Genomic DNA, 25,961 nt, shown 5'->3' with positions numbered 1-25,961 from the left:
TATAGTAACATGCATTATGTGAAACGCTGACACTGTAAAATAGTGTTAAATAAGGTCAAATTGGTAATCTAACATAGTAACAACAGAATTGATATGCTGTTGGAGGTTATTGATTTATGTAGCGCTAAACATGCTGACTCATTTGTTCACTTACAAGTGAATGTTTTTATGAATTTAAGTACTTATGAGACACACACACATACACGCACAGCATATCGTGATGCTGAAGACTGGAGTAATGGCTAAATTAATAATCAGTTAATCACATATTATTATTATTACATATAATGAAATATTACATATTTTTATTACATTCATTTCTTATTAGAATTTATTGAATAATTTTATATGAGGCATCCATCTTTATAATGTCAACACTGTTAAACCACTGGATAATATTCAGCTGATAAATGAGTAAGGAAAATGATTAATATTGCTTGCGTCGTCTACTACTGTAAAGCCTCGTTGCATTTTATCTGTGTAATGAAATTTTGTGGCTGTGTTACAACTCTCAAATAAAACAAAGGATGATGTAAAAACTGCAGGAAGCTTGTAATGGCTGCTTCATCCCTCCATCTCAGACATGTCCAGCTGTGCACTAATTGAAGCCGTCATCCCAAACTCCAAGGAGACATATTGTATCCGAATGGGCTTGCCGAACTGGGTACAATTATTACTGCAATGTCATTATCAAGAGATGTTTTTATGAAGGAACATGTCTGGCTTTTATCTATTGATTTAATGGCTGTTTAATTTGTTTTCTTGAGAGATAATACTAAAGATGTCATAAATAGCAATTTGATATATTTAAAGGCTTCAGCAAAACTTAGATGATGAGCAAATATTGCTGCGTTTAGCGTATTGAGAATCAGTGCAAGGTGACTCCAGCGTCTGTTGTCTCTAGAGTCTTCATACCACCGTCATGCATGGTAGTAGCTCATTGAGTTTTAAATTAGTTTGAATTCATCCCAGTACAAGCATACTGTTTAACACCGCTCATGTCTATAGGAAGAGAGGGAGGGAAGTGCATATGGTAAAGCGGCCAGGTTTGCCACTGGCATTCTCCTGTTGTCATGGCAGGAAAGGGGATTGTCATTGGGTGGGTCTGTGCTTCCTTGGCTCTGTCTGCAGCAATCTGTCTTCACAGCTAGGTGAATGTGTAGAGGGTGCTGTCACTGGAAACAAAGTGTCCTTGATAAGCAAACCTCTAGGATGCAGCGCTACAGTCAGGCTTGTGGGAACTCCCCTGAGCATTGAGTCCTTTGTGTTTGTACAGTCGGGGAAGATTGTGTGGCACCAAAACATTTATTTGCAGTGCAAGCATAAAGATCAGCAGCTTTTTTGAAGAAGTATTCCGTTATCCTGAAATTTCCTGATTTCCGTATTCTGTCTTCTGCATCAGTATTGAAATTCTGGCTGAAACAAATAAGCAAAGAATTATTTTCATGTTATGTACAAAGAACTGATGAATGGCCAATATTATAAATCTATACTAAAAAAATAATAATATTTTAAAAATACAAAAAAATATATATACTAAAAAAAAGTGTTCTATAAATGAATTTAGACCTCAGAACAATATAAAGTATGAATGATAACAGATAATAAAAATAAAGTTTATAAATAAATATAGAGATATGGATAACTTAATTTTTTTTGCATGCACACTCCGACATGCACTTTTAAATGTAAATGGCTTTTAAAGGGTTAAAGCATTCCAGTAATCATTAGTGGTAGACAAGGCCGTAACCATGTCTTGAACACTGGGGGGGGGGTGTCCAAGGGGGGTATTTTTATGTAAAGAAATTAAATAATTCAAGAATTAAAAGGGATTTAAGAGAATAAAGAAGAAATAAGAATGTAAAAGAAGTTCTAGGTCTAATTATAGCCTAGTTGTGAAGTAGTCCATTTAAACTCTTTGTGAATAATTATTTATTTAAAATATGCACACATTCACTCGTTTGTATGTCGAATATGTCAAAAATGTAAAAAAAAAAATATTTTCTTGTTTCATCACATTCAGTTGTGCATGAGATCATTTAAATGATCGCATATTTTTAATTCAAAATGGAGGAATTCCATGAAAAAGTTGAGTATTTTGCATCACTGTATGTTACTGTGGGTTGTTAAACATCCATCATAATACAGTTGTCAAATATTAAATGTTTAACTACTTACCATGCATGCACTCTTTTACTGTAAAAACTAAAAGCGTTGTGTTGGAATTCACACTTATCTTCAGTGAATAGTAAGCCCCGCCTTCTTTGATCTGATTGGCCATCATTTTGATATTGACGAGTGCTGTTAGACCACTGAGGCCAGCATAAAAATTTAACCTTTTAAACTGTCTGTCATCCTAACAACAAACAGAGCGGTGCATAATGGAGAGCAGCATTAAAGGGTTAGTTCACCCAAAAATGAAAATTATGTCATTTATTACTTATCCTCATGTCGTTCCAAACCCGTAAAACGTTTTCGAACCACTGATTCGAAACAAAAGATTCGTAAAGCTTTGAAGCTTCATGATGCAGTGTTTTGAAATCGGCCATCACTAGATATTGTTAAAAAGTCATTTTTTGGCGCACAAAAAGTACTCGCATGAACTGTTTTAAATATGTTGTTAGTAGCTTTCTGAGCACTGAAAGTGTTAATTATCTCGCTGGCAATTGAGGCCTCACTGAGCCAACCGTTTTTATCAAAAATATCTTAATTTGTGTTCCGAAGATGAACGAAGGTTTTACGGGTGTGGAATGACATTAGGGTGAGTAATAAATGACAATAATTTTCATTTTTGGGTGAACTAACTCTTTAAGAAATCTCAATTTATTAGGGAGGGGGATTTATTAGGCCCCTCAATGCCTATGGTGGTTATGGCCTTGGTTCTAGATGATAGCAAATGTCACTTACAATTTAAAATATACAGCAACATTTAAATATCCAATATTGATGATAAATAACCAATATCTATGGGTAAAAATTGATAACCAATATAGGGCAGATATATCATGCACCCCTGTGTAGAGTTGGAACAGTTTTGCTTATTTGTGAGGTAAGCTATTTATTTCCAGTTGGTGTAGCTTTTTAGAAATGGAAAGCTTTCATGTTGTCAATGGAGTAGGTGTGACATTGAGTGCTGTTAAATGGCTTATTTGAGAAGCTTATCTGAGTGAAATTTTCTTAAGAGCATAGCCAGTCATCATTTACAATCGGAACACCTACGTGTACCGTGGTGATAGGCCAGTCGATGTTGGTTTAACGTCAGGTTGTTGGTCCTGGGTAAATAATAGATCCATTTTTATTTTTTTTTTATGCCAGCTTGCTTTTGTTAACATTAGTAGTAGTCAGCTGTGTGTGTGTGTATGAGTGACCAGTGACCGGTCTGAGACAGATGGGTAAACAAGGTCAGATTCAATGTGTTGGCAGGCTGGCCCTGAGCCCGTCTGCTCCTGCTGCCCTGTTTAAATTTGATCTGTGTGAAGCAGCGCTCGCAGACCCAACTAATGCTCTGTCTGAATCAATGTCTGTGTTAAACTTTAGGTAAAGTTTACAGCGTTTTCAGTAATTTTCCTGATTGTAACACTAGTTGCTTTTGGATTCAAGTGTGTGCAATCCATAAGGGAGCAATTACTCATTAAATCCATCATGTTCAATAAAAGCGTTTGACAAGTTATCTGTATGCAAATCAAACCCACACACTAGAATTAAACAGGCCTCAGTCTTCACCCTATTATTCTGCCATTATTCCTCTGACTTTGTCCTCTGTTGTTTGCTTTTTGCTCTTTGTTGTTGTTCTGATGCCTCACTTGATCTTTGGATTATGGAGTCCAAATGTAAACAAATGAAGTCCTTTAATTCAACTGATATATGTTGCTGTCATGAAAGATCTGCTTTGTGCTTATGGTGACAGACTTATCCTCACGAGTTCAGACACAATACACCTTTATCAATAATTGACAAGGTTGCTGGTAGTGTAATAAAAACCAGCACATGACTTAGAGATGTGTGTGGTGAGAGATGCTAGTGTAATTGTAAGAGCTGCCTGGAGCTACATACGCTGACACAAATAGCAAACTGATGTGGTTAAAAGGAGGATGCACATGAGGTCGTTTTCACAGAGGAACTGATTATGACCGTTAAATGAGCAACATGAATCTTGTGTTTAATTGATTTTGGAGATATTGAGCTCATGCACCATCTGTGATTATTGTTTTAATATTAGATCTTACCTTAATTGGAAAATTCTATACTGTATATTAGTGCAACACAACAGGCATGTTTAGTGAAAATAGTGGAATTATATTATTGTATTTCTTTTATGAGGTGTGTCAGCGCTCCTTGATCAAATAATGGACCAGGATATCCTATAATGATTCACTTAACTGTCAATTTCCAAGCATCAAGCAAGCAAATTTTATTCTGGAATTGGCAATGCACCTTGCGCTGGCATAAAAACACTGAAATTGGCCATAAATCCACTGTCAGGATTATGTTTTGTTCTGCTTGGTTTCATTGTGTTTTGGTTCTGTTCCTGTTCCCTGCATTTGTAGGTTGACCTAGTTTCCTTGTGTGTGCCAGTTATTCACTAAATAAGTTCACCTGTTGCTCCTCGTATACCCTCTGTGTATTTAAGTCCTCAGTTTCCTTTGTTCAGTTGTCCGTTCTATGTCATGTTATACCGGTTGTTCTGTTTCTATGTTTTCTGAGTGTTTTGAGTTTTTGTTTAATAGACCTTTATTCTGCTGTGATTAGATCCTCTTCCTCTTCTTTGCTGCACCCGAGACGACATGCACAGGCTTTGTGCTGTAACTCTTGTGGGATATAGATTTGAATCATCAATCATGATGAAAATCACAGTTTAAAGCCATTTCAGAGCGAATATATAAATATGAACATTATATATATATATTTATATTTTATTTATGTATAAAGATCTTGACCAAAAATTGATGCACCTCTTAATGGAAATAACATCACAACACTTATTTCCATCGAGATGATTTTTTGGTCAAGATCTTGTATTTACAATGCAAGAGGTGAGCACTCTGTAAAGTCTCCTCCAGCACATCCCAAAAACTTACACTGAGGTTAAGGTCAGTGCCAATTCATGTGTGAAAATGATTCTTCATGCTCCCTCCAAACAATTCTTTCACAATTTGAGCCTGATGAATCTTGACATTGTCATCTTGGAATATGGTCATGATATATCTTAAAGGTGCCCTAGAATCAAAATTTGAATTTACCTCGGCATAGTTAAATAACAAGAGTTCAGTACATGGAAAAGACATACATTGAGTTTCAAACCCCATTGCTTCCTCCTTCTTATATAAATCTCATTTGTTTAAAAGACTTCCGGAAAACACGCAGATCTCAACATAACACTGACTGTTACGTAACAGTCGGGATCATTAATATGTACGCCCCCAATATTTGCATATATGCCAGCCCATGTTCAAGGCATTAGACAAGGAAAGGCAGGTATTAACGTCTGGATCTGTGCACAGACAAGGTAAGCCAGCAAGAACAACCGCGAAAAATGGCAGATGAAGCAATAATGATCCATGATAGCATGATATTTTTAGTGATATTTGTAAATTGTCTTTCTAAATGTTTCGTTAGCATGTTGCTAATGTACTGTTAAATGTGGTTAAAGTTACCATCGTTTATTACTATATTCAAGGAGAAAAGAGCATCTCTATTTTCATTTTTAAACACTTGCAGTCTGTATAATTCATAAACACAACTTCATTCTTTATAAATCTCTCCAACAGTGTAGCATTAGCCATTAGCCATGGAGCATAGTCTCAAATTCATTCAGAATCAAACGTAAACATCAAAATAAATACTTTACTCACATAATTCGAAGCATGCATACAGCATGCATGACGAACATCTTGTAAAGATCCATTTGAGGGTTATATTAGCTGTGTGAACTTTGTAAATGCACTGTAATATAGTCGAGAGCTCATGTGGCAGGGAGCAGGCGAATTAAAGGGGCAGCGCGCTGCTAAAATCAGTGTATAGTTAATGATGCCCCAAAATAGGCAGTTAAAAAAAATTATTTAAAAAAATCTATGGGGTATTTTGAGCTGAAACTTCACAGACACATTCAGGAGACACCTTAGACTTATATTACATCTTGTGAAAAAGCATTCTTGGCCACCTTTAATACATGGTTGTTAAAGAAATGAAAAGCTACACACTCCAACTTTTAGGGTTAAAAGAACCGTTGCCAAACATATAACATGCTAAAAAAATAATAATCATTGTAATAATGATCCAACCATAGACACTTTAAGTATTTGCCTATTAAAATCCAAACAGCAACTTTTTTGGCAGGGCAGTGAATGTATATATGTAATCATCAGTTTTTCCTCCATAACTGCCTGACTGACTTTATATTTTTTAAATTATAATTATTGATGCGTAGTATCGTGTTGCGTAGTGTCCTGTTGCTTGTGCACTGTTTAAACCACAATGTTTAGTTAAGATGAAAAGGGGTTTTGTATTATAAGAGAAGCCTTTCCTTCCCTGTCTGGCAGTCTATTGATATTGACTTCCACTTTCTAGTGTCTCTTTTTGTGGGACCTTACTTGCATAATCTCATAAATAATACAGTTTGGCCCTCGCTCGTGAAATGTCATATCGTTTTGAGTTCACCCTGACAGGGACTTTCACATGACCGCCACAATAGACCTGTGGAAGACCGTCTCCATGGTGACTAGAAGTTCCCTAGCGAGTGCCACTTTCTTCGTGTGCCATGAGGAGGCCCTAAGCTGGGGTCAAGCACTTCACATCGTCCTAATCATCTCAAGTATTTCACATTGCTGTCACTGGGGGGAGGGCAAAATGATTACGAATCTTGCTCTCAGGATCAGTTTGCTAAAATAAGTCACGTTTATAGTGATAACAATCAAATCTGGCTTCATGAAAGCATGGTGCTCTTATGCTGATTGCACTGATTTGCCTGTCATGCTATAGTCCATAAGACATCATAATATTTTACACACATTAACCAGTTCAAAGTTTTCAAGCATCTTCTGCATTTTTGAATACCCTTTCCAACAGTGACTGTATGATTCTTTTCCACACTGATGACAATGGAAGGACTATTACAAAAGGTGAAAACATTCACTGATACTCATGAAGGCAACACAATGTATTAATATGCCAGGAGATGTAAACTTTTTAAATGGTTAGTTCACCCAAAAATGAAAAATCTGTCATTAATAACTCACCTTCATGTCGTTCCAAACCTGTAAGACCTTAGTTTATCTTCTGAACACAAATTAAGGTATTTTTGATAAAATCCGTGAGCGTTTTGGCCCCTGATAATACTGAAACGTTATTACCACGTTCAAGGCCCAGAAAGGTAGTAAAGACATCGTTAAAATAGTCAATATGACTACAGTGGTTCAATGTTATGAAGCAATGAGAATACTTTTTGTGAAAAAAACCAAACTGTCTACGCTGCAATGTCTATACAACGTAAACAGTGTAGGAGACTGACAGGGAAGAGAAGAAATTGTTTGAGAAGTCATTATTTTTGTTTGTTTTTTGTGCACAAAAAGTATTCTCACTGCTTCATACAGTAGCTTCTGAAGGGCAATACTAAATGGAAAAATCTATGAACAAAATAAGAAAAATTTGCACATCCTTAATATTATTTTTTTTATATTAAACTTTTGTTTTAACAAATTACAATTACAGTCAGGGGGTACATTAAATAAACTTCATTAACAACAATAAAGTATACCAGTCAAATTTAGAAAAAAAAAAGAAATAAAAGTTAAATAATATGAAAATGTTTACAAATAGAAGCACATTTTATAGCTTTCTTATTTTTTTAAACAAAACACTGTATTTAAGTATTGATTAATTCTGATTTCAAAATTAAAAACAAAGGCTTATTTTCTCCAAATTTAGATTTATGAATGCAAAATTTAGCTAAAAGAAGCAGATTTTTCACATCAGTATGTTCAAAATATAATTAGGGATCTTTGGCATTAAAGTCACCATGAATTAATTCAAAATTGACAGTTCTTTTTTACAGACATTTTTTTTATGGTATATTGTAACATTTATTATAAATTATTTATCTGTGCATCTTGTTTGAGAAGCTGTTTCACTCAGATACATATACATCACAATAGGAAAGAACAGAGTATCACAACTTCTGTTTCATGCTAACTTTAAAACCCCCTGAACCATTGTATTGTTACCCATGTGAATAGCCTGTTGGTGGGTCATTTAGTGACAGTGCAACACTAGGGCACATGATTGAGAACAAGCTTGGCTTGTTACCCCATTTATGGTGAAGGCATAAGGCCAAAGCAATGAGCTGTTATGAGATTTAACCATTTATAAGAGATCACATTATTGGATGAAAGACTTGTTTTGAGGCTTTGAGAGAAATGTGAAGAACAGTGAGGTCATTCAGCTACCTAGTACAGATATGTCTTACTACAGCACATTAGGTAATCTATGGGGAATAAATGTTATGCTAACATCGAGAGCATTTGTTGTGATTGCTTTTGGAGCATTCAGTAATAAAAGGCTTTCTGACATGTGCTGGGATTGAGAAACTGCTGCCAACTCCACTATTTTTAGCACAGTCCTCTGTCTGTATAGCTTTGCTGTGTTTTTTTCTTTCTCATCCTCGCTCAGTGTTTGTCATTTCATTTGTTTGACATAATGAAATCATGCCGGTTTTCCAATTGTTTGACTAATTAATCTTATTTAAAAAGCTGTTTATTTTTCATATTATGTAACTTTAGGTCATCAGTTTCATTTTTTTTTTAGAGCTCTAAAAAGAACTCTTTCCTTTCTGCAGGATGATAACGATGGGATCCCATGGTCGGAAGAGAGAGTGGTCCGCCGGGTGCTCTACCTCTCACTTAAAGAGTTTAAGACTGCTCAGAAGAGCAAAGTGGAGAATGGCACTGGAATAGTTAATGGTGAGTATTCATCTTTTCTAGAGCAGTGCTTTCAGCATCTAGACTACAGACGGATACTGACCTTTAGAACAGCTGCAGCAAAGAACTCACTTCTGTGACTGTCAACATCTGAACATTCTGAACCCATTTAGAGAATAATATGTTGAGAATATCATAGGCACTAGAATGAGTTTTAAGATGAAGGATAGGTTGTGATGTCACCATATGGCAAAGACTGAACACATGAATATTAATTAACTTCATGCTGACATTGCTAGGTAATCTTTCTAGCACATCCATGCATATTAGTTTGTTAATATTCATGAGCCAAGCCTTCAACTTTGTCATATTTATATACTCATATCCTGTGCAGAAGATGTTCTATGCTTTTTGGCATTGCCAAAGCCAGTTTTATGTTTGCTAAGATATTTTTATTATGAATAATTAAAAAGATTGCCTATTTATGAAATTATGGTTATTCATTAATTTTGATCAATTTACAGGCTCAAATTAAAAGTACATAATTAACTTGACATTTCTACTTACCAAAATACGCTGAAACGTACAATTCGATGTGGTATTTTAAAGGTGCATTGGTATTTGATGAATTATTTTGCCTTAGATGCTGAGATCATGTGTATGCAGCCAGCTGTGACACTCAGGGGGACACATGGCACTGTGGGACTTTTCTTTATTTCCTCAGCCTCTCAATGGTCCATTAGGAATATTATTGTTCTGCCATGATTGCAATGAAAATGTGTGAGCAAAGTAAATTATCCCCTGAATAATGCCCTTTCTGTATGGGTTTCATGTGCCAGGGCTGCAAAGCGCTCTCACTGCTCTCAAATCGCTGCACTCTAATGGGGTGAACTTAGTGACCTGCCTGGCTGTGTATGGTGCAGTGCATCATCTCGCAGAGAATGTCAAGGGCATTAACAGAACACCTCATAAGCTAACTACTTTATATGCTTCCAATAATTCTTTTGGAATTGGTTTGTAATCAAAAGCATCACATTGCATTTCAGAGACTCTTGTGCATTCTCTGCGATTAAAAGGCATCCTTCAGAATTAAAAAAATTCTAACATGTGATACGTTATCCTGTGCGGTTAGTTGCTGCATTCTGCATTCACTTTTGCAAATAAGTAAAATATCAATTTGCATACTTTCATAATACTTTGGAGAAATATATATATATATATACAGTGCCCTCCACAATTATTGGCACCCTTAGTAATTATGAGCAAAGGCGTCTGTGAAAATAAATCTGCATTGTTTATCCTTTTGATCTTTCATTCAAAAAATTCACAAAATTCTAACCTTTCATTGAAGGAAAACAGTTGAAAGTGGGGGGAAACTCACATTATGAAATAAATGTTTTTCTCCAATACATGTTGGCCACAATTATTGGCACCCCTAGAAATTCTTATGAGTAAAATATCTCTGAAGTATATTCCCATTCATATTTAAATTTTTAGCACACCAGGGTGATCATGAACATGAAATTGTCCAGCCATGACTTCCTGTTCCACAGGAGAATAAACATGAGGAAACACAAATGCCAAATTTCCTTAATCATTCATCACAATGAGTAAAACCAAAGAATATAGTTCTGATGTGCAGCAAAAGATTGTTGAGCTTCACAAAATAGAAAGTGGCTGTAGGAAAAAAAGCATTGAAAGTCCCCATTTCCACTATCAGGGCAATAATTAAGAAGTTCCAATCAACTAAAGATGTTACAAATCTGCCTGGAAGAGGACGAGTGTCTGAATTGTCCTAATGTGAAGTGAAGAGGAGAGTTTGAGTGGCCAAAGACTCTCCAAGGATCACAGATGGAGAATTGCAGAGATTAGTTGAGTCTTGAGTCTAAGAAAGCCTAAAACAAATGATCAAACAGCACCTACATCCCCACAAGTTGTTCAGGAGGGTTTCAAGAAAAATCCTCTGCTGTCATCCAGAAACTATCTCCAGCATATTCAGTTGTCAGACACAACTGGAACTTCAAACGGGACCGGCTTCTATGGTCAGATGAAACTAAGAAAAGAGCTTTTTGGCAGCAAACCCACCAGATGGGTTTGGTGCACACATGGATAAAAAGTACCCCATGTCCACGGTTAAATATACTGCTGGATCTTTAATGTTGTGGGCCTATTTTTCTGCTGGTGGTCCTGGACATCTTGTTCAGATACATGGTATCATGGATTCTATCAAATACCAACAGATAAAAAAGTCTGACCGCTTCTGCTAGAAATCCAATAATGGGCCGTGGTTGGATCTTCCATCAGGACAATGATCCAAAACAAACCTCAAATCCAACACAAAAATGGGTCACTGAGCACAAAATGAAGCTTCTGCCATGGCCATCCCAGTCCCCTGACCTGAACCCTAAAGAAAATGAGTGGAGTGAACTGAAGAGAAGAAGCACTGGAAGAGTTGGAATCTGAAGGATCTGGAGAGATTCTGCATGAAGGAATGGTCTCTGATCTCTTGTCAGGCGTTCTCCAAACTCATCAGGCATTATAGGTGAAGACTCAGAGCTGTTATCTTGGCAAAAGGAGGTTGCAAAAAAGTTTTGAATAAAAGGGTGCTAATAATTGTGGCCAACGTGTTTTGGAGAAAAACATTTATTTCATAATGTGAGTTCCCCCCACTTTCAATTATTTTACTTCAATGAAAGGTTATAATTTTTTGAATGAAAGATCAAAGGGATAAGCAATGCAGATTTATTTTCACAGCTGCGTTTGCTCATAATTACTAAGGGTGCCAATAATTGTGGAGGGCACTGTATAATATATAGTGCCCTCAATAAGTATTGGAACAGTAAAGTCAAAATTGCTCTGTTAGCTGTGGTGTCAAGATATCTATAAATATGATTTAAAGATTAATATGAGGCAGAAGTATAGAATGTCACATTTTAACTAAGAAGTACAGTACTTTTAGAGTTTCATCCCTCTGCCTAATGTGGGTATAAGTATTGGGATGGTTTAACTTAAAGCAAATGTAAAAGTGTAAAAGCTAATATTTAATTGTAAATCCTTGCAAGCAATCACAGGAGCAAGTCTGTGACCCACACACATCACCAGACTCTTGGTTTCACACTTTGAAATGCTTTTTCAGGCCTTTAATGCAGCCATTTTCAATGGTTGCTTGTTTTGGGGAGTTTCTGCCTTTAGTCTCCTCTTCAGCTGATGAAATGCTTGTTCAATAGGATTTAAATCTGGAGACTGACTTGGAATGTCCAGTTTGGAATGTCCTGAAAAAGACAGATACCACTGGCAAGCTTCACCAATCGACGACGACCAGGTCAGCTGAGAAAATCAACAGCAGTTGATGTTAGACAAATGATAACTGAAATATAACTGTCAGTAAAATCACCAGCAACCTCCAGAAAGCTGGGGTGATGATGGTCTCACAATCTGCTGTTCGCAGGACACTTCACCAACAGAATTACAGAGGATATACAGCAAAATCACATATCTGATCAGTAGCAAAAATAAGAAAGCCTATTTGAATTTGCAAAAACACACAGAGATGAGCCAGTAGAGTTTTAGAACAGAGTTTTATGGACAGATGAGACAAAGATTAACCTTCATCAAAATGGGAAAGCAAAAAGTACAAATGATCCAAGGCATACAACCTCATCTGGAAAGCATGGTGGAGGTAGTGTCATGTCATGTGGATGCATGTCTGCCTCTGAACAGGCTCACTCATTTTATTGATGACTTATTCAATGATGGCTGCAGGACAATGAATTCAAAAGTGTACAAAAGAATCTTGCCTACCAATGTTCACGAAAATGCCACCAGATTTACTGGGAAGTGCTTCATAAGGCAACAGGACAATGACCCAAGACACCAGTACTGCCAACTCAATCAAGATTATCATGGTAAAGAAATTTTGGGTCTTAGATTGGCCAAGTCAGTCTCCAGATTTAAATCCTATTGAACAAGCATTTCACCAGCTGAAGAGGAGACTAAAGCAGAAACTCCATAAAACAAGCAACCGTTGAAAATGGCTTCAGTAAAGGCCTTGAAAAGGATTTCAAAGTATGAAACCAAGAGTCTGGTGATGTGTATGGGTCACAGACTCACTCCTGTGATTTCTTGCAAGAGATTTACAATTAAATATTAGCTTTTACACTTTTACACTTTAAGTTAAACCGTCCCAATACTTATGCCCACATTAGGCAGAGGGATGAAACTCTTAAAGTGCTGTACTTCTAGTTGGTAAAACTAGTACTCCTTAGTTGGTACAACATTTTGTGCTGAAACAGCCAATAATAAAATGTGACATTCTGTACTTCTGCCTCATATTCATCTTTTAATCATATTTATAGATGTCTTGACACCACAACTAACAGAGCAATTTTGTCTTTACTGGAGGGCACTGTATATACACTGCCAAATTCGTACTTACTTTCTGATGCTCAACTGGTCGCAGCAGAAATCGAGACTCATCAGACCATGCAACGTTTTTCCAATCTTCTATTTCCCAATTTTGCTGAGTCCATTTGAATTGTAGCCTCAGTTTACTGTTCTTAGTTGACAGGTGTAGTGTTCTGCTGCTGTAGCCCATCTGTTTAAAGGTTTGACATGTTGTACATTCAGAGATGCTCTTCTGCAGACCTCTGTTGTAACAAGTGGTTATTTGAGTTACTGTTGCCTTTCTATCTGCTCGAACCAGTCTAGCCATTGTCCTCTGATTTCTGGCCTCTGTCCTCTGACTGGCATCAACAAGGCATTTTCACCCACAATTGCCTCTCACTGAATATTTTCTCTTGTTTGGATAATTCTCTGTAAACCCTAGAGAGGGTTGTGCGTGAAAATCCCAGTAGTTTCTGAAATACTCTGACCAGCCAATCTGGCACCAACAACCATGCCATGTTCAAAGTGATTTAAATTAACCTTTCTACACCCTTTTGATGCTCAGTAGATCATCTTGACTATGTCTACATGCATAAATACATTGAGTTGCTGCCATGTAATTGGCAAGATATATGGTAAAAGGCTAACAAAAAATGTACTGTTGATTAAAATGCTAAATTTGGTATTACATTGGGGGTGGAAATGAATAGGCTTGGACTTGGTGCTGGTAACCAAATGCACAGGACAATGGTGACACCAGAATAAAAATATTCATGATTCTAACGCTTAAACAGATTTATTTTATATGTATACGTTTGCACTCTGTCACTGACTAGATATATTTTAAATAATGTAGGCCACTTTTTACTGGTAACATAAGACATTTGGTATTACCAGGACCCACAAATAGTCCCCCACTGCATTATTTCACTGGGGTTTCACACAGTCATTTTCATTTTGGGTGAACTATGCACAACACTATCCATAATATGATGTTGCATTTTTGTATTGCGATATATTGTGACACGATATATTGTTACACCCCCTATATATTAATGTTTATTTAAATATAAAATATATATAATGCAGTATATATTTATGTAATATAAAAAATTAAATAATATAAAACATACTGTTAGGGTTATGTTCATGTTTTGCTCATGATTCCTTTCTCAGGTTCTAGTTTTCCTGCTTGTTTCATTACCCTGTTTGTTACCAGTGGTTGTTCATTGTTTGAGTTGTTATCCTGTTAGTTTTGCACTCTTCCCAGATCAGATTCCTTTGTCTCTGTTCTTCTGTTGCCATAATGTTTGATTTGCCCTTGTGTTACACCTGTTTCTAGTTAATTATATCGTTTAGTCCCTAGTGTTTCTCTGTATATATAGCCCTCAGTTTCAGTTGCCCTTTGTCCATTATTGTCTATGTTTGTGGTTGTTCTTTTTGATTGTCTAGGTGCCCAAGTATTGTTATTGAGTTATTATTAAAATCTGCTGCACATAGATACTGCTCTTTTTTCATAATTCCTGCTGCAACCACAGTGTGACAGAATAACAGACCGGAATATATGGATCTAGAAGCAGTTTGGATCCTTCTCCTCTCCCAGGGGGATCTTTCCCTCAAGGTACATTTGCAGAGGTTGTAGATCTAGTTCCTTTGTTCATTGCAATGACAACAACCTCTGCATTTTTTCCTGGGCGGGTTTGAATCCAGGAATTCATTGATTGGGTGCTACTTCAAAATGGAACCCCTTCACTGTTGGCAAGAGAGAGGAGGATCCCAGCGCCAGAGGTAATACCTGAGCCGAAGATCAATAATACCTGAGCCAAACGTAAAGTCTGACCAGGTGCTTGAGCTGGCAACAGTGTCCTTGCCTGTGTATATATTTGTGGAATACAAGAGGATGGAGTGTCCCTGCAACTATAGCAGATACAAGTGCACTGTACTCAGCACCCCTTACGTAGTTTGAGAAATATAAAGAGGGCACAATTTCGTAGCCATGCGCTGACTGTTTCATCACCCAGCACTGCGCTATTGTTGTCTTTGATGTTCCCGCCCTGCCTCCCACTCCCACGGCCTCTGCCTGTTCCAAGTCTGCCTAGAGAGCTATTCCTGAGAATTCTGCCTGTTCCGCGTTGGCCTAGAAAGCCGTTCCTGAGAAGTCTGCCTACCCTGTATCGGCCAGTAAGGCTTGCCTGGAAAATCCAGCCTCACCACTGTACCAGCGGATGAGTCTGGTCGGCCATTGAATCAATTCGATTTCTAGGGCGGAGCAAAACCGAGCAAACAGGAAGCGGAGTAAACCAATCAGAGAAGGGCGGATATGAAGTTAGCAAAGAGACAAGAGAGTCAACAGAAAGTAAATAATTAATGTGTTTTTGGTCATTTAAAACTGAATTCACGGCTGAATAGAACAAACTCTCGGGTCTCCCGTGCGCAATCTTTGTTGATATCGAAGGGACTTTTGCGCACTAGAGTTTGGAGTTGACTCGAATCGCGAAGGAGGGCGGGCTGACCAGACTGATATATCTTGTAGAAGATATATCAGGCTGGCCTTGCCAGGCAACAGTAAGGCAGTTTATGAACCCCCTGTCCTTCAGCTCTTCGTCGTCTCCTACGTTGCCTGCATGGTGCTTTGTGGATCCACCTTGCGCTTATAGTTTGTCACCCTGGACTGTCAACCCTTTTTTCTCCACCTATAACCTCCAAGCCCATCACTCCACCTCCACCTATCAACCTGTTGGCTCCAGTGTGGCTCCTCGTCCCCTCGGCTCCACCTGGGACTGTCATCTCTACGGCTCCACCAGGCTTCCTTGTCCCTCTGGCTCTGCCTTGGTCAGTTGTCACCGTGCCATCACAATTGAGTTAGGAACCTTCGTCGTTGACTCGTTTCTCCACCCATTTGGCTTCACCCGGCTCCTCCTTTCCTCTGGCTTCACCTCAGTCCTCGGGTGCACCGGCTCTGCCTCAGTTCTCTGGCACCCATGGCTTCACCTTGGTCTCTTTGGTCACCCGGTCTCATTAGCTCTTCAGCTCTGCCTAGGTCTCCATCACCATCAGCCTTGTCTCAGACAGTCATTCCGCTGGTTTCACCTGGCAAGTCTCCACCATGGCTCCTACCTCCCTCGACTCCACCTTGGGTTTTTGTCGTAGGATTCCTGCTGGGGATTCAGCCCTGGCTTTCTGACCGTTGACTCCTCCCTGGCTTCTGCCACTGTTGTTTTCTCCCTGGCTCCTCCTGTTGTCTTCTCTACTCTGACTCCTGTGTTCATCCCTTGTGCCTGCTCTACATTCCCCACCTATAATTCCCTCCCATCCTCCTTTTTGGACTTTGTTTATTTTGTTTGTTGTAAATAAGACGGGAGACCGTGCCTTCTTGATGGGGGGAGATGTTATGGGTGATCAGGTATTGTTTGTGTTTTGGGTGGGTTTTGCATGTGTTTAATTCCTGTGGTTTTTCATTGATTTGATTACCAGCTACACCCGTTGTTCATTCCATTGAATGGTTTATCTATGTATTAAAGCTCTGTGTCTCTTTTAGTTCATTGTCTTTTCTTGTCAGATTATATTGGTTGTTCTATTCCTGTTTTTTTTTTTCTAGTAACCCAAGTAATTTGTTTTAGTTTCATGTTTAAAATCTAAAACTGCTGCGACCGAATCCTGCTCATCTCCTTGTCTTGCTTGCAACCTTTGCTGACACATACAGTAAATCTTACACACAGCCCACACAATTTAATATCATACTGAATAAAATTATATATCATCAATACAATATTATTGATATCCTAAATGTCTGTTGCAATCTTTATTATGGAAATAAATATAAATTAATTTAAAAGACGTTTGTGTCTTTTAAACTGTTATGTTATTCATGGGCATGATTATTGCATTGTAAAGGTCACATCTTGTGAACTAATAGTAACTTTTACATCTAGATTTCCAGAATTAATTTATTCATGTTTCTCATAGGCCCCATACACTTAGATAGATCTGCTGTTATTATTCTCAATTTTGTATGAGGGAAGAGGAAAACAATAACTGCACATATTGTATTTTTTGTTCATAGACTACATTTTTGGCTACTTAACATGACTGAAACTTTGGATAATTGTAACAGGACACTGTAGGCACTGTAATTTTCCCTACTTCCTGTCAGTTTATTCTGAGTGTGCACTTAGTCTGAGTGTCCACTTGTGTTCTGCAGACTGAATGATTGGAAAAATCCTGTTTTAAACCTCTTCTCCATTTCAGAGGCACTGAAGAGTTGCTGTGGATGCTACGCCCTTTAGATTTGTTTATTTCATTTGTCAACAGGAAAATGTAATAGAAATATTAGAAATAATAGGATTGAGGAAATAGTTTTCTTCTGTTTTTATGTGTATATGTCTATTACTTAAACTTGAACCACACCTCCTTTCCCAGGCTCCTTTGCAAATGGTCATTTGAATGGTTCGGGAACTAAATCTGGGCTGTTTGCTGGAAGCTGTAAGTCAGACAGGACACAACATGCAGTTCAGAGCAAAGACTGCAGCCATGAGTACTCAATTGAAGGGCCTGTCAGGAAGAGGTGAGCCTTTTCTCTGTGAGATTTCCAGCACAGTACACTGTGGTTCTATGTCATTTTAAGTTAGTGCATGGATGAAATGTGGTTTCATGGATGAATATATCATGATTGAACTGGGCGGGAATATATCAGATTAGGCAATGGCTCAGGGTTTAATTTAAATGAAATGGCACCCCTCTATAACTTTCATTGCCAAAGAGATACAGTATAAAGTTACATTCTAGGCTGATCCACACTGTTCACCAGCAAAACTTAACTGGTGTAGCTGGTCAAACTTGGACGTCTTGATAGCTAAGCCTGGTGGGAATATCCAGTGCTGGGAACAAGCATCAAAACTGTTATATGTTGTTGTCCAAATATGCTGTTGGCCAATTAAAAATGACTTACATAGTCAAACTTTTTGCTGAGCTTTTATATGTCAGACCAAACTGCTTCCCTCCACAGGTTTTCTATAGGCTTAGATTAGCATCTCTTTTCCTACCAATTCAGATCTCTATGTTTGCGTTTTTCCTCTTATCGATTTCAAAAATCTGGTTTGTGAACAAGTTTATCACTATAACATGAGTCATCAAGTTAAAAAGTATCTTTACAAAAAAAAAGAGCTTGAACTGAACTTCAATCATTTATTCTCATATTGTTCAAGACACACATGACTTTCTTTAGTGTAACATACAAAGGAAAAAGAAAGCTTGATCTGCATTCATGTAATTGCTTAGAGAAGAACGACCAATAAAAGGCTTCAAACTTGCATAATGAATAAATGAAGAATAAGAATTTTAATTTCTAAAAGAACTAATCCTTTACATTCCCTAATTCCCTGTTTCTCATACCAGGCCAAGACTGCAGGCTCAGCGGAAGTTTGCTCAGTCTCATCCCTGTTCTCCCAACACCACACCGCTGAAAGTGCTGGAGGCCATGCCCCCAAGCCCAGCCGCCCTGCTCAACCATCTCACAAGACGCAAACCCAAAACTGAAGACTTCCTCACTTTCCTCTGTCTAAGAGGTGGGTCTGCTTTCCTTCTATCTTTGTATGTCTTCATTTTCTTACTCCAACTCTTAAAATGTTTACAGACTCCATAATTCTTTGCCTCTGGGCAGCACACATTCACCTCTCACATGGGAGTCTCAGTTATTGCTGGCAAACATTTGTGTGACTCTCTTGTGTGTGCTGATGTTATTTACAGTGTTTGTGTCTTGGCTGATCTCCCAGTGTACATTTTCAATTCAATTTTATCCCTTCTGGTAAGCAAGTCAAAGGTGACAATGTTTAAGTAGATGAGGGATTTCTTCTTGTCCATGTTGCATGTTTAATATTCATGTGGGGTGGAATTTTGGTCCAATGGGATTTCAGTGTGGGCGGAGCTGTTATACTATTCAAGTTCATAGGGAGAAGTTTTTTTTTTTTTTTTTTAAAGAGCATGGTGTTGACCTGATCTGTTACGGAAACAGAATATTCCAGGTCATTTTAGCCTAAGATGGGTTGCATATGAATGTTGAAGATGTTATAAGACAGAGAATCAGTAAATATGTATAATAAAATGTTAATAAAAAAAACCCAAAAACATAACATTTTGAAATCAGTTTCTCTCTGGTTTTGACCAGTGCAGTTATTGTTAACTAAAACTATTAAAAATTGTTTTCATTAATTGAAATACAACTGAAATAAAATTAAAATATAAATATTAGATGAAATACACAAAGTTAAAAAAATAGATATGAAAAATATAGCCTTGGAAAAGGAAACTAACTGAATTAAAATAATAAGTACTAAAATTACTAAAACTGAAAAATAAAAAAGACATAAAAATGAAATGGCTGATGTAAATTTGTGCATGTAAACAATGATGGAATCACTGCAGTCTGGATTTGTGACAGCTAAATTCTGCTGCAGTCCTTCATCATATTTTTCATCTCATCTTTACTGGCAAAACAAACATAGGGGACACAAATTGAGTTAACGTCATACTTTCTCTTATTCTCTCTCCCTTCCCACTCACATTTCTCAGGCTTCTTTGAAAACAGTTGACTTTTCTTCATCTCTCTTCTTTCTTGCATATGGCTGTGTAAAGACAGGGAACAGACTGATTGGATTTGCCATGGACTCTTTGGCTGAGGGCAAAGTGGGTTAATGGATTTTCAAACATAAAGAATGTAAATGAGAACATCTTTTCCCAGTCTCCATTCGTCCCTGTCATCATATCAAACCTCTTTTCATTATTGGGTTAGAACTGAGAGCAAACGTAAATGTGAGAGTGGCATTGTGGATCAGTTCATGGAGTTTTTTAAATATAACCAGAGCTTGTAGTGTCACATAAGTCAAGGCTGATTTAAGCCGTAAGTCAGACGCACTGGCGGCTGGTGTTTCTCATGAGTGGGGAAGCACAGATGTCACTTATCAATGTGCACTTGAAATCTTTTATTTTTTTTATTTTCCTGTCTGCTTCTAAAAGCTCCTTCTTAAACTAATACAAAACAGTGAAATTACCTGATTCAAAATTGAGCATGTTCAAAACTGCATTTTTATAATTTATTTTAAGACATGCTTTCAATTGGACGTTACAAAAGATTACTCTTTCAAATAAATGGTTTCACAAAAAATTGAACATTAATAATAAGAAGAACATAAAATCAGTATATTAGAATGATTTCTGAAGGATCGGGTGGCTGCTGTAAATTTAGCTTTGCCATCACAGGAATGAATTACATTTTAAAATATTTTAATATAGAAAATAGTTATTTTAAATTGTAAAAATATTTCACAATATTACTGTTTTTACTGTGTTTTTAATCCAATAAATGTAATTTCAAGAAAATAAAAAATTATGCCAGCCCCAAACTACTATCGTTCAAAAGTTGTATCATTTTATTTTTATATTATATGCATTATTTTTATTTTTATATTATATACATTACTAAATGATGACACCCAAATCAGGTGTACTCTGTACTCATTATACAGTGCCCTCCACAGTGCCCTCCACTTAGTAATTATGAGCAAAAGCAGCTGTGAAAATAAATCTGCATTGTTTATCCTTTTGATCTTTCATTCAAAAAATTCACAAAATTATAACCTTTCATTTAAGGAAAATAATGGAAAGTGGGGGGAACTCACATTATGAAATAAATGTTTTTCTCCAAAACACGTTGGCCACAATTATTGGCACCCTTTTATTCAAAACTTTTTGCAACCTCCTTTTGCCAAGATAACAGCTTTGAGTCTTCACCTATAATGCCTGATGAGTTTGGAGAACGCCTGAGAAGAGATTAGAGACAATTCCTCCATACAGAATCTCTCCAGATCCTTCAGATTCCCAGCTCCATGCTGGTGCTTCTTCTCTTCAGTTCACTCCACTCATTTTCTTTAGGGTTCAGGTCAGGGGACTGGGATGGCCATGGCAGAAGCTTCATTCTGTGCTCAGTGACCCATTTTTGTGTTGGTTTAGATGTTTGTTTTGGATCATTGTCCTGATGGAAGATCCAACCACGGCCCATTATTGGATTTCTAGCAGAAGCGGTCAGACTTTTTTATCTGTTGGTATTTGATAGAATCCATGACACCATGTATCTGAACAAGATGTCCAGGACCACCAGCAGAAAAATAGGCCCACAACATTAAAGATCCAGCAGTATATTTAACCGTGGACATGGGGTACTTTTTATCCATGTGTGCACCAAACCCATCTGGTGGGTTTGCTGCCAAAAGGCTCTTTTTTTAGTTTCATCTGACCATAGAAGCCGGTCCCGTTTGAAGTTCCAGTTGTGTCTGACAACTGAATATGCTGGAGATAGTTTCTGGATGAGAGCAGAGGATTTTTCTTGAAACCCTCCTGAACAACTTGTGGGGATGTAGGTGCTGTTTGATCATTTTTTTTAGGCTTTCTTAGACTCAAGACTCAACTAATCTCTGCAATTCTCCAGCTGTGATCTTTGGAGAGTCTTTCCTCCTCACTTCACATTAGGATGATGCCTCTAATGTGAAGGCAGATTTGTAACATCTTTAGTTGATTGGAACTTCTTAATTATTGCCCTGATAGTGGAAATGGGGACTTTCAATGCTTTTTTCCTACAGCCACTTTCTATTTTGTGAAGCTCAACAATCTTTTGCTGCACATCAGAACTATATTCTTTGGTTTTACTCATTGTGATGAATGATTACGGAAATTTGGCATTTGTGTTTCCTCATGTTTATATTCCTGTGGAACAGGAAGTCATGGCTGGACAATTTCATGTTCATGATCACCCTGGTGTGCTAAAAAAATGTAAATATGAATGGGAATATACTTCAGAGATATTTTACTCATAAGAATTTCTAGGGGTGCCAATAATTGTGGCCAACATGTATTGGAGAAAAACATTTATTTCATAATGTGAGTTTCCCCCCACTTTCAACTGTTTTCCTTCAATGAAAGGTTAGAATTTTGTGAATTTTTTGAATGAAAGATCAAAAGGATAAACAATGCAGATTTATTTTCACATCCACCTTTGCTCATATTTACTAAGGGTGCCAATAATTGTGGAGGGCAATGTATATTAATATGCACTCATGTCATAACTGATTACAGTAAAAGTGTTTGTTTCCAACCAAGATGGTGATGAGATGACTGAAATCCCTCTTTTGTTGTGCCTCTTTTAGCCTGTCTTTCTCTCTCTTTTTTTTCTCCTTCTCTTTCTCATGCTCCATCAGCCCATAAGGGACAGATGTAAAAACAGATTTGGGTTCACAAAAATCCTCAAGCAAAGTCACACTTTGCTTCGAGGAAAAATTCATATCAGAGGACGTCATGAGGCGTGATGTTCTGACTCTTTCCAAAAATAATAGAATACTTGGGCTAAACACAGACCCAACATTATTCATATCATGTTAAAAGGTTAGTTCACCCAAATTAAATTTCTGTCTTTAATTAAACACCCTTATGTCGTTCCAAACCTTAAGAACTTCTTTCATCTTTGGAACACAAATTAAGATATTTTTGATTTTTGAATTAATGACAGAAATTTCATTTTTGGGTGAACTAACCTTTTAAATAATGAAAGTGAGAGTTGAATACTTCATCATATCAAATTATCAGCTGGATTACTGTAGAGTAGTGTTGTGAAATGAAAATCTCATAAATCTCATTCATTAATATTTGCTCTGAAATGGCTCTTCAAAATCTTGGGCATTATCAGAGAGGAATCGAAGAATCATTCAGTTCCCTTTTGAGATGCGAACAATAGCCAATAGGTCCAAGCCCCCAGGGGCCTTTATTAAAACCCTTGATGATGGAGGACTGGCCTAAAGAGCCTTTCTCCGTAATCTAGGGGGCCCAGAGATCCTTTCTTTCACAACTCAGCTCAGCTCTCATTTCACCTGGAAATTATAACTCACCATCCATAACCAGTCACTAATAAGGTTTCACATAGTTCATTTCTATGGATCTCAAATAATGGCAGATATGACCAGGTTGCGATATAAATTTACCACTCTATTGGTTATTGTGGTTGGAGAAGTGGACTGATTTAAAAGCAGCCGGGCCAGTTCTCCTCTCTATTTCTTTCTCACCAGTTGGCCCCATTCCCCACCCCCTCCTCGGGCGCACATATACACTCTCTCACTCATACACACACTCATACACACACACACAATCACATGCTATGGCACATGCAAGCACCATGGACCCAGTGACTCTGGTGCAGATAAATGGCTATTGAGGGAATGTGGAATAAAGCTCGTGAACAGGCTCTCCATTGTGAGCGCTGAACCCTTCAGTGAGGATCAGTAACACACGCGATGAGCACTGGACTGGACCACTCTACCATCACAATTAACATCTCTCTCTCACAGCGCTGGGACAGTGAAGTTATACAGGATATGGAACTTTGCACAGTGCACAAATACATGCACAAGAGTCTTAGGAAGTTATCTTCTTGTTATTGTGCTCTCGTCCCTCAGAGAATATCTGTGCAAAACAAAAACTTCTTATATCTGATAGATTAAAGCAATATTTAAAATAAAAAAAAATTGTCATTGTTTACTTATCATCATGTCATTTCAAACCTGTATGACTTTCTACTGCAGAACAAACAATCATTTGAAAAGTTTCCTTCTTTGGACCCCATTGACTATCATTATACATTGCTGTTCAGAAGTTTGGGGTTGGTGTTATATAATATATATATATATAATATATATACAGTACAGTCCAAAAGTTTGGAACCACTAAGATTGTCAATGTTTTTAAAAGAAGTTTCGTCTGCTCACCAAGGCTACATTTATTTAATTAAAAATACAGTAAAATGTACTATTTGAATATATTTCACAAAGTAATTTATTCCTGTGATGGCAAAGCTGAATTTTCAGCATCATTACTCCAGTCTTCAGTGTCACATGATCCTTCAGAAATCATTCTAATATTCTGATCTGCTGCTCAAGAAACATTTAATGTGTACAATTGTACAAAATATTTGTGTACAATAATTTTTTTCAGGATTCTTTGATTAATAGAAAGTTCAAAAGAACAGTGTTTATCTGAAATCTAATCTTTTGTAACCTTATAAATGTCTTTACTGCCACTTTTGATTGATTTAATGCATCCTTGCTGAATAAAAGTATTCATTTCTTTAATTTCTTAAAAATAAAAATAAAAATAAAAATTCTTACTGACCCCAAACTTTTGAATGGTAGTGTATAATGCTACAGAAGCTTTGTATTTCAGATGAATGCTGTTCTTTTGAACTTTGTATTCATCAAGGAATCCTGAAAAAAAGTACACAACTGTTTTCAACATTGAAAATAATCATAAATGTTTATTGAGCAGCAAATCAGCATATTAGAATGATTTCTGAAGGATCATGTGACACTGAAGGCTGGAGTAACGATGCTGAAAATTCAGCTTTGCATCACAGGAATAAATTACTTTGTCAAATATATTTAAATAGTACACAGTTATTTTAAATTGTAATAATATTTCACAATATTACTGTTTTTTACTGTATTTTTAATTACATGAATGTAGCCTTGGTGAGCAGACGAATATATTTTTGTCTCTTCTGCTCACCATTGCTGCATTTTTTGATTAGTAAAAACAGTAATATTGTGAAATAGAAAGAAGTTTTACATTTTAATATTATTTTAATATATTTTAATATAGCATCATTACTTCAGTCTTCAGTGTCACATGATCCTTCAGAAATCATTCTAATATGCTGATTTGCTGCTCAATAAACATTTCTTATTATTATCAATGTTGAAAACAGTTGTGCAGCTTAATATTTTTGTGTAAACATTGATACATTCTTTCAATATAAAGTTCAAAAGAACAGCATTTATTAAAAAAAAAAAAAATCTTACTGACTCCAAACTTTTGAATTGTAGTGTATGAACAAAAACTTGGCTAGTCCTACAGGTTTAAAACAACATGAGAGCGAGTAAATGATGACATATTTTTCATTTTCAGGTGAACTATCCCTTTAACGACAATCAGGTTTCTTTCAAAGCAAGATATGTGGACATTGAATCTGTTTTAATGTCAGCTGGTAGCCATTACTACTGTTCTGTTTTGTATTTCTCTCTCTGTCTCTGCATGACACTCCCTCATTTTGTCTTCACCCTCTTTCTCATTGGTTCAGGCTCTGCTGCGTTGCCCAGCAACATGACATACTTTGGTAGTGCTAAGGATGATGAAGATGTAGATGAGGAAGAGGATGAGGAAGAGGAAGAAGACAGTGCTAGCAATGCCCCTGCTTCCTGCCAGTCAACTCCACGCAAGAGCAAAGGACCCAACAAATGCATCGCCAATGGTCATGGTACTTACACCCCTGAAACATCCATTAGATAGTTAAAGTGTGTGAATAGCCACAAACACACATAAACTTTATCTTGCTTTGCGTTTTATAATCCCTTTTACTTAAAATAGCAATTTACAATCCATTTTACTGTGTAGCATGTGTAGTGTTCAGTGTATTATTGCACTGCTAGTAGCAGACAGGCTGGACATTTGGTTCCATTTAAGGACCCCAGTGAGGTGAGTTATGGCCCTGCCTCTTTCCACACCATACAGCTAATGAGCCATGACTATACACAGCCCTCACTGTCAGATTGCCTACATTTGCTGTATACCATCCAT

General features: G+C 37.1%; 1 protein-coding gene across 3 annotated transcripts in view; it reads left to right on the top strand.

Moving 5' to 3' along the window:
* jarid2a (jumonji and AT-rich interaction domain containing 2a) overlaps positions 1 to 25,961 on the top strand; it is a 51,748-nt gene that overhangs the window by 4,396 nt on the left and 21,391 nt on the right. For all 3 annotated transcript variants that reach the window (XM_067408869.1, XM_067408858.1, XM_067408848.1), the window contains exons 2-5: positions 8,831 to 8,954; positions 17,715 to 17,859; positions 18,690 to 18,859; positions 25,465 to 25,641. In XM_067408869.1, the coding sequence (XP_067264970.1) occupies positions 8,831 to 8,954; positions 17,715 to 17,859; positions 18,690 to 18,859; positions 25,465 to 25,641 (616 nt within the window). The remainder of the gene's footprint in view (positions 1 to 8,830; positions 8,955 to 17,714; positions 17,860 to 18,689; positions 18,860 to 25,464; positions 25,642 to 25,961) is intronic.

Source organism: Chanodichthys erythropterus, chromosome 2 (genome assembly GCF_024489055.1).
Source record: "Chanodichthys erythropterus isolate Z2021 chromosome 2, ASM2448905v1, whole genome shotgun sequence".
Classification (NCBI taxonomy): Eukaryota; Metazoa; Chordata; class Actinopteri; order Cypriniformes; family Xenocyprididae; genus Chanodichthys; species Chanodichthys erythropterus.
Note: the sequence above shows the minus strand (reverse complement) of the source record. Positions and strands in the feature narration are given on the sequence as shown.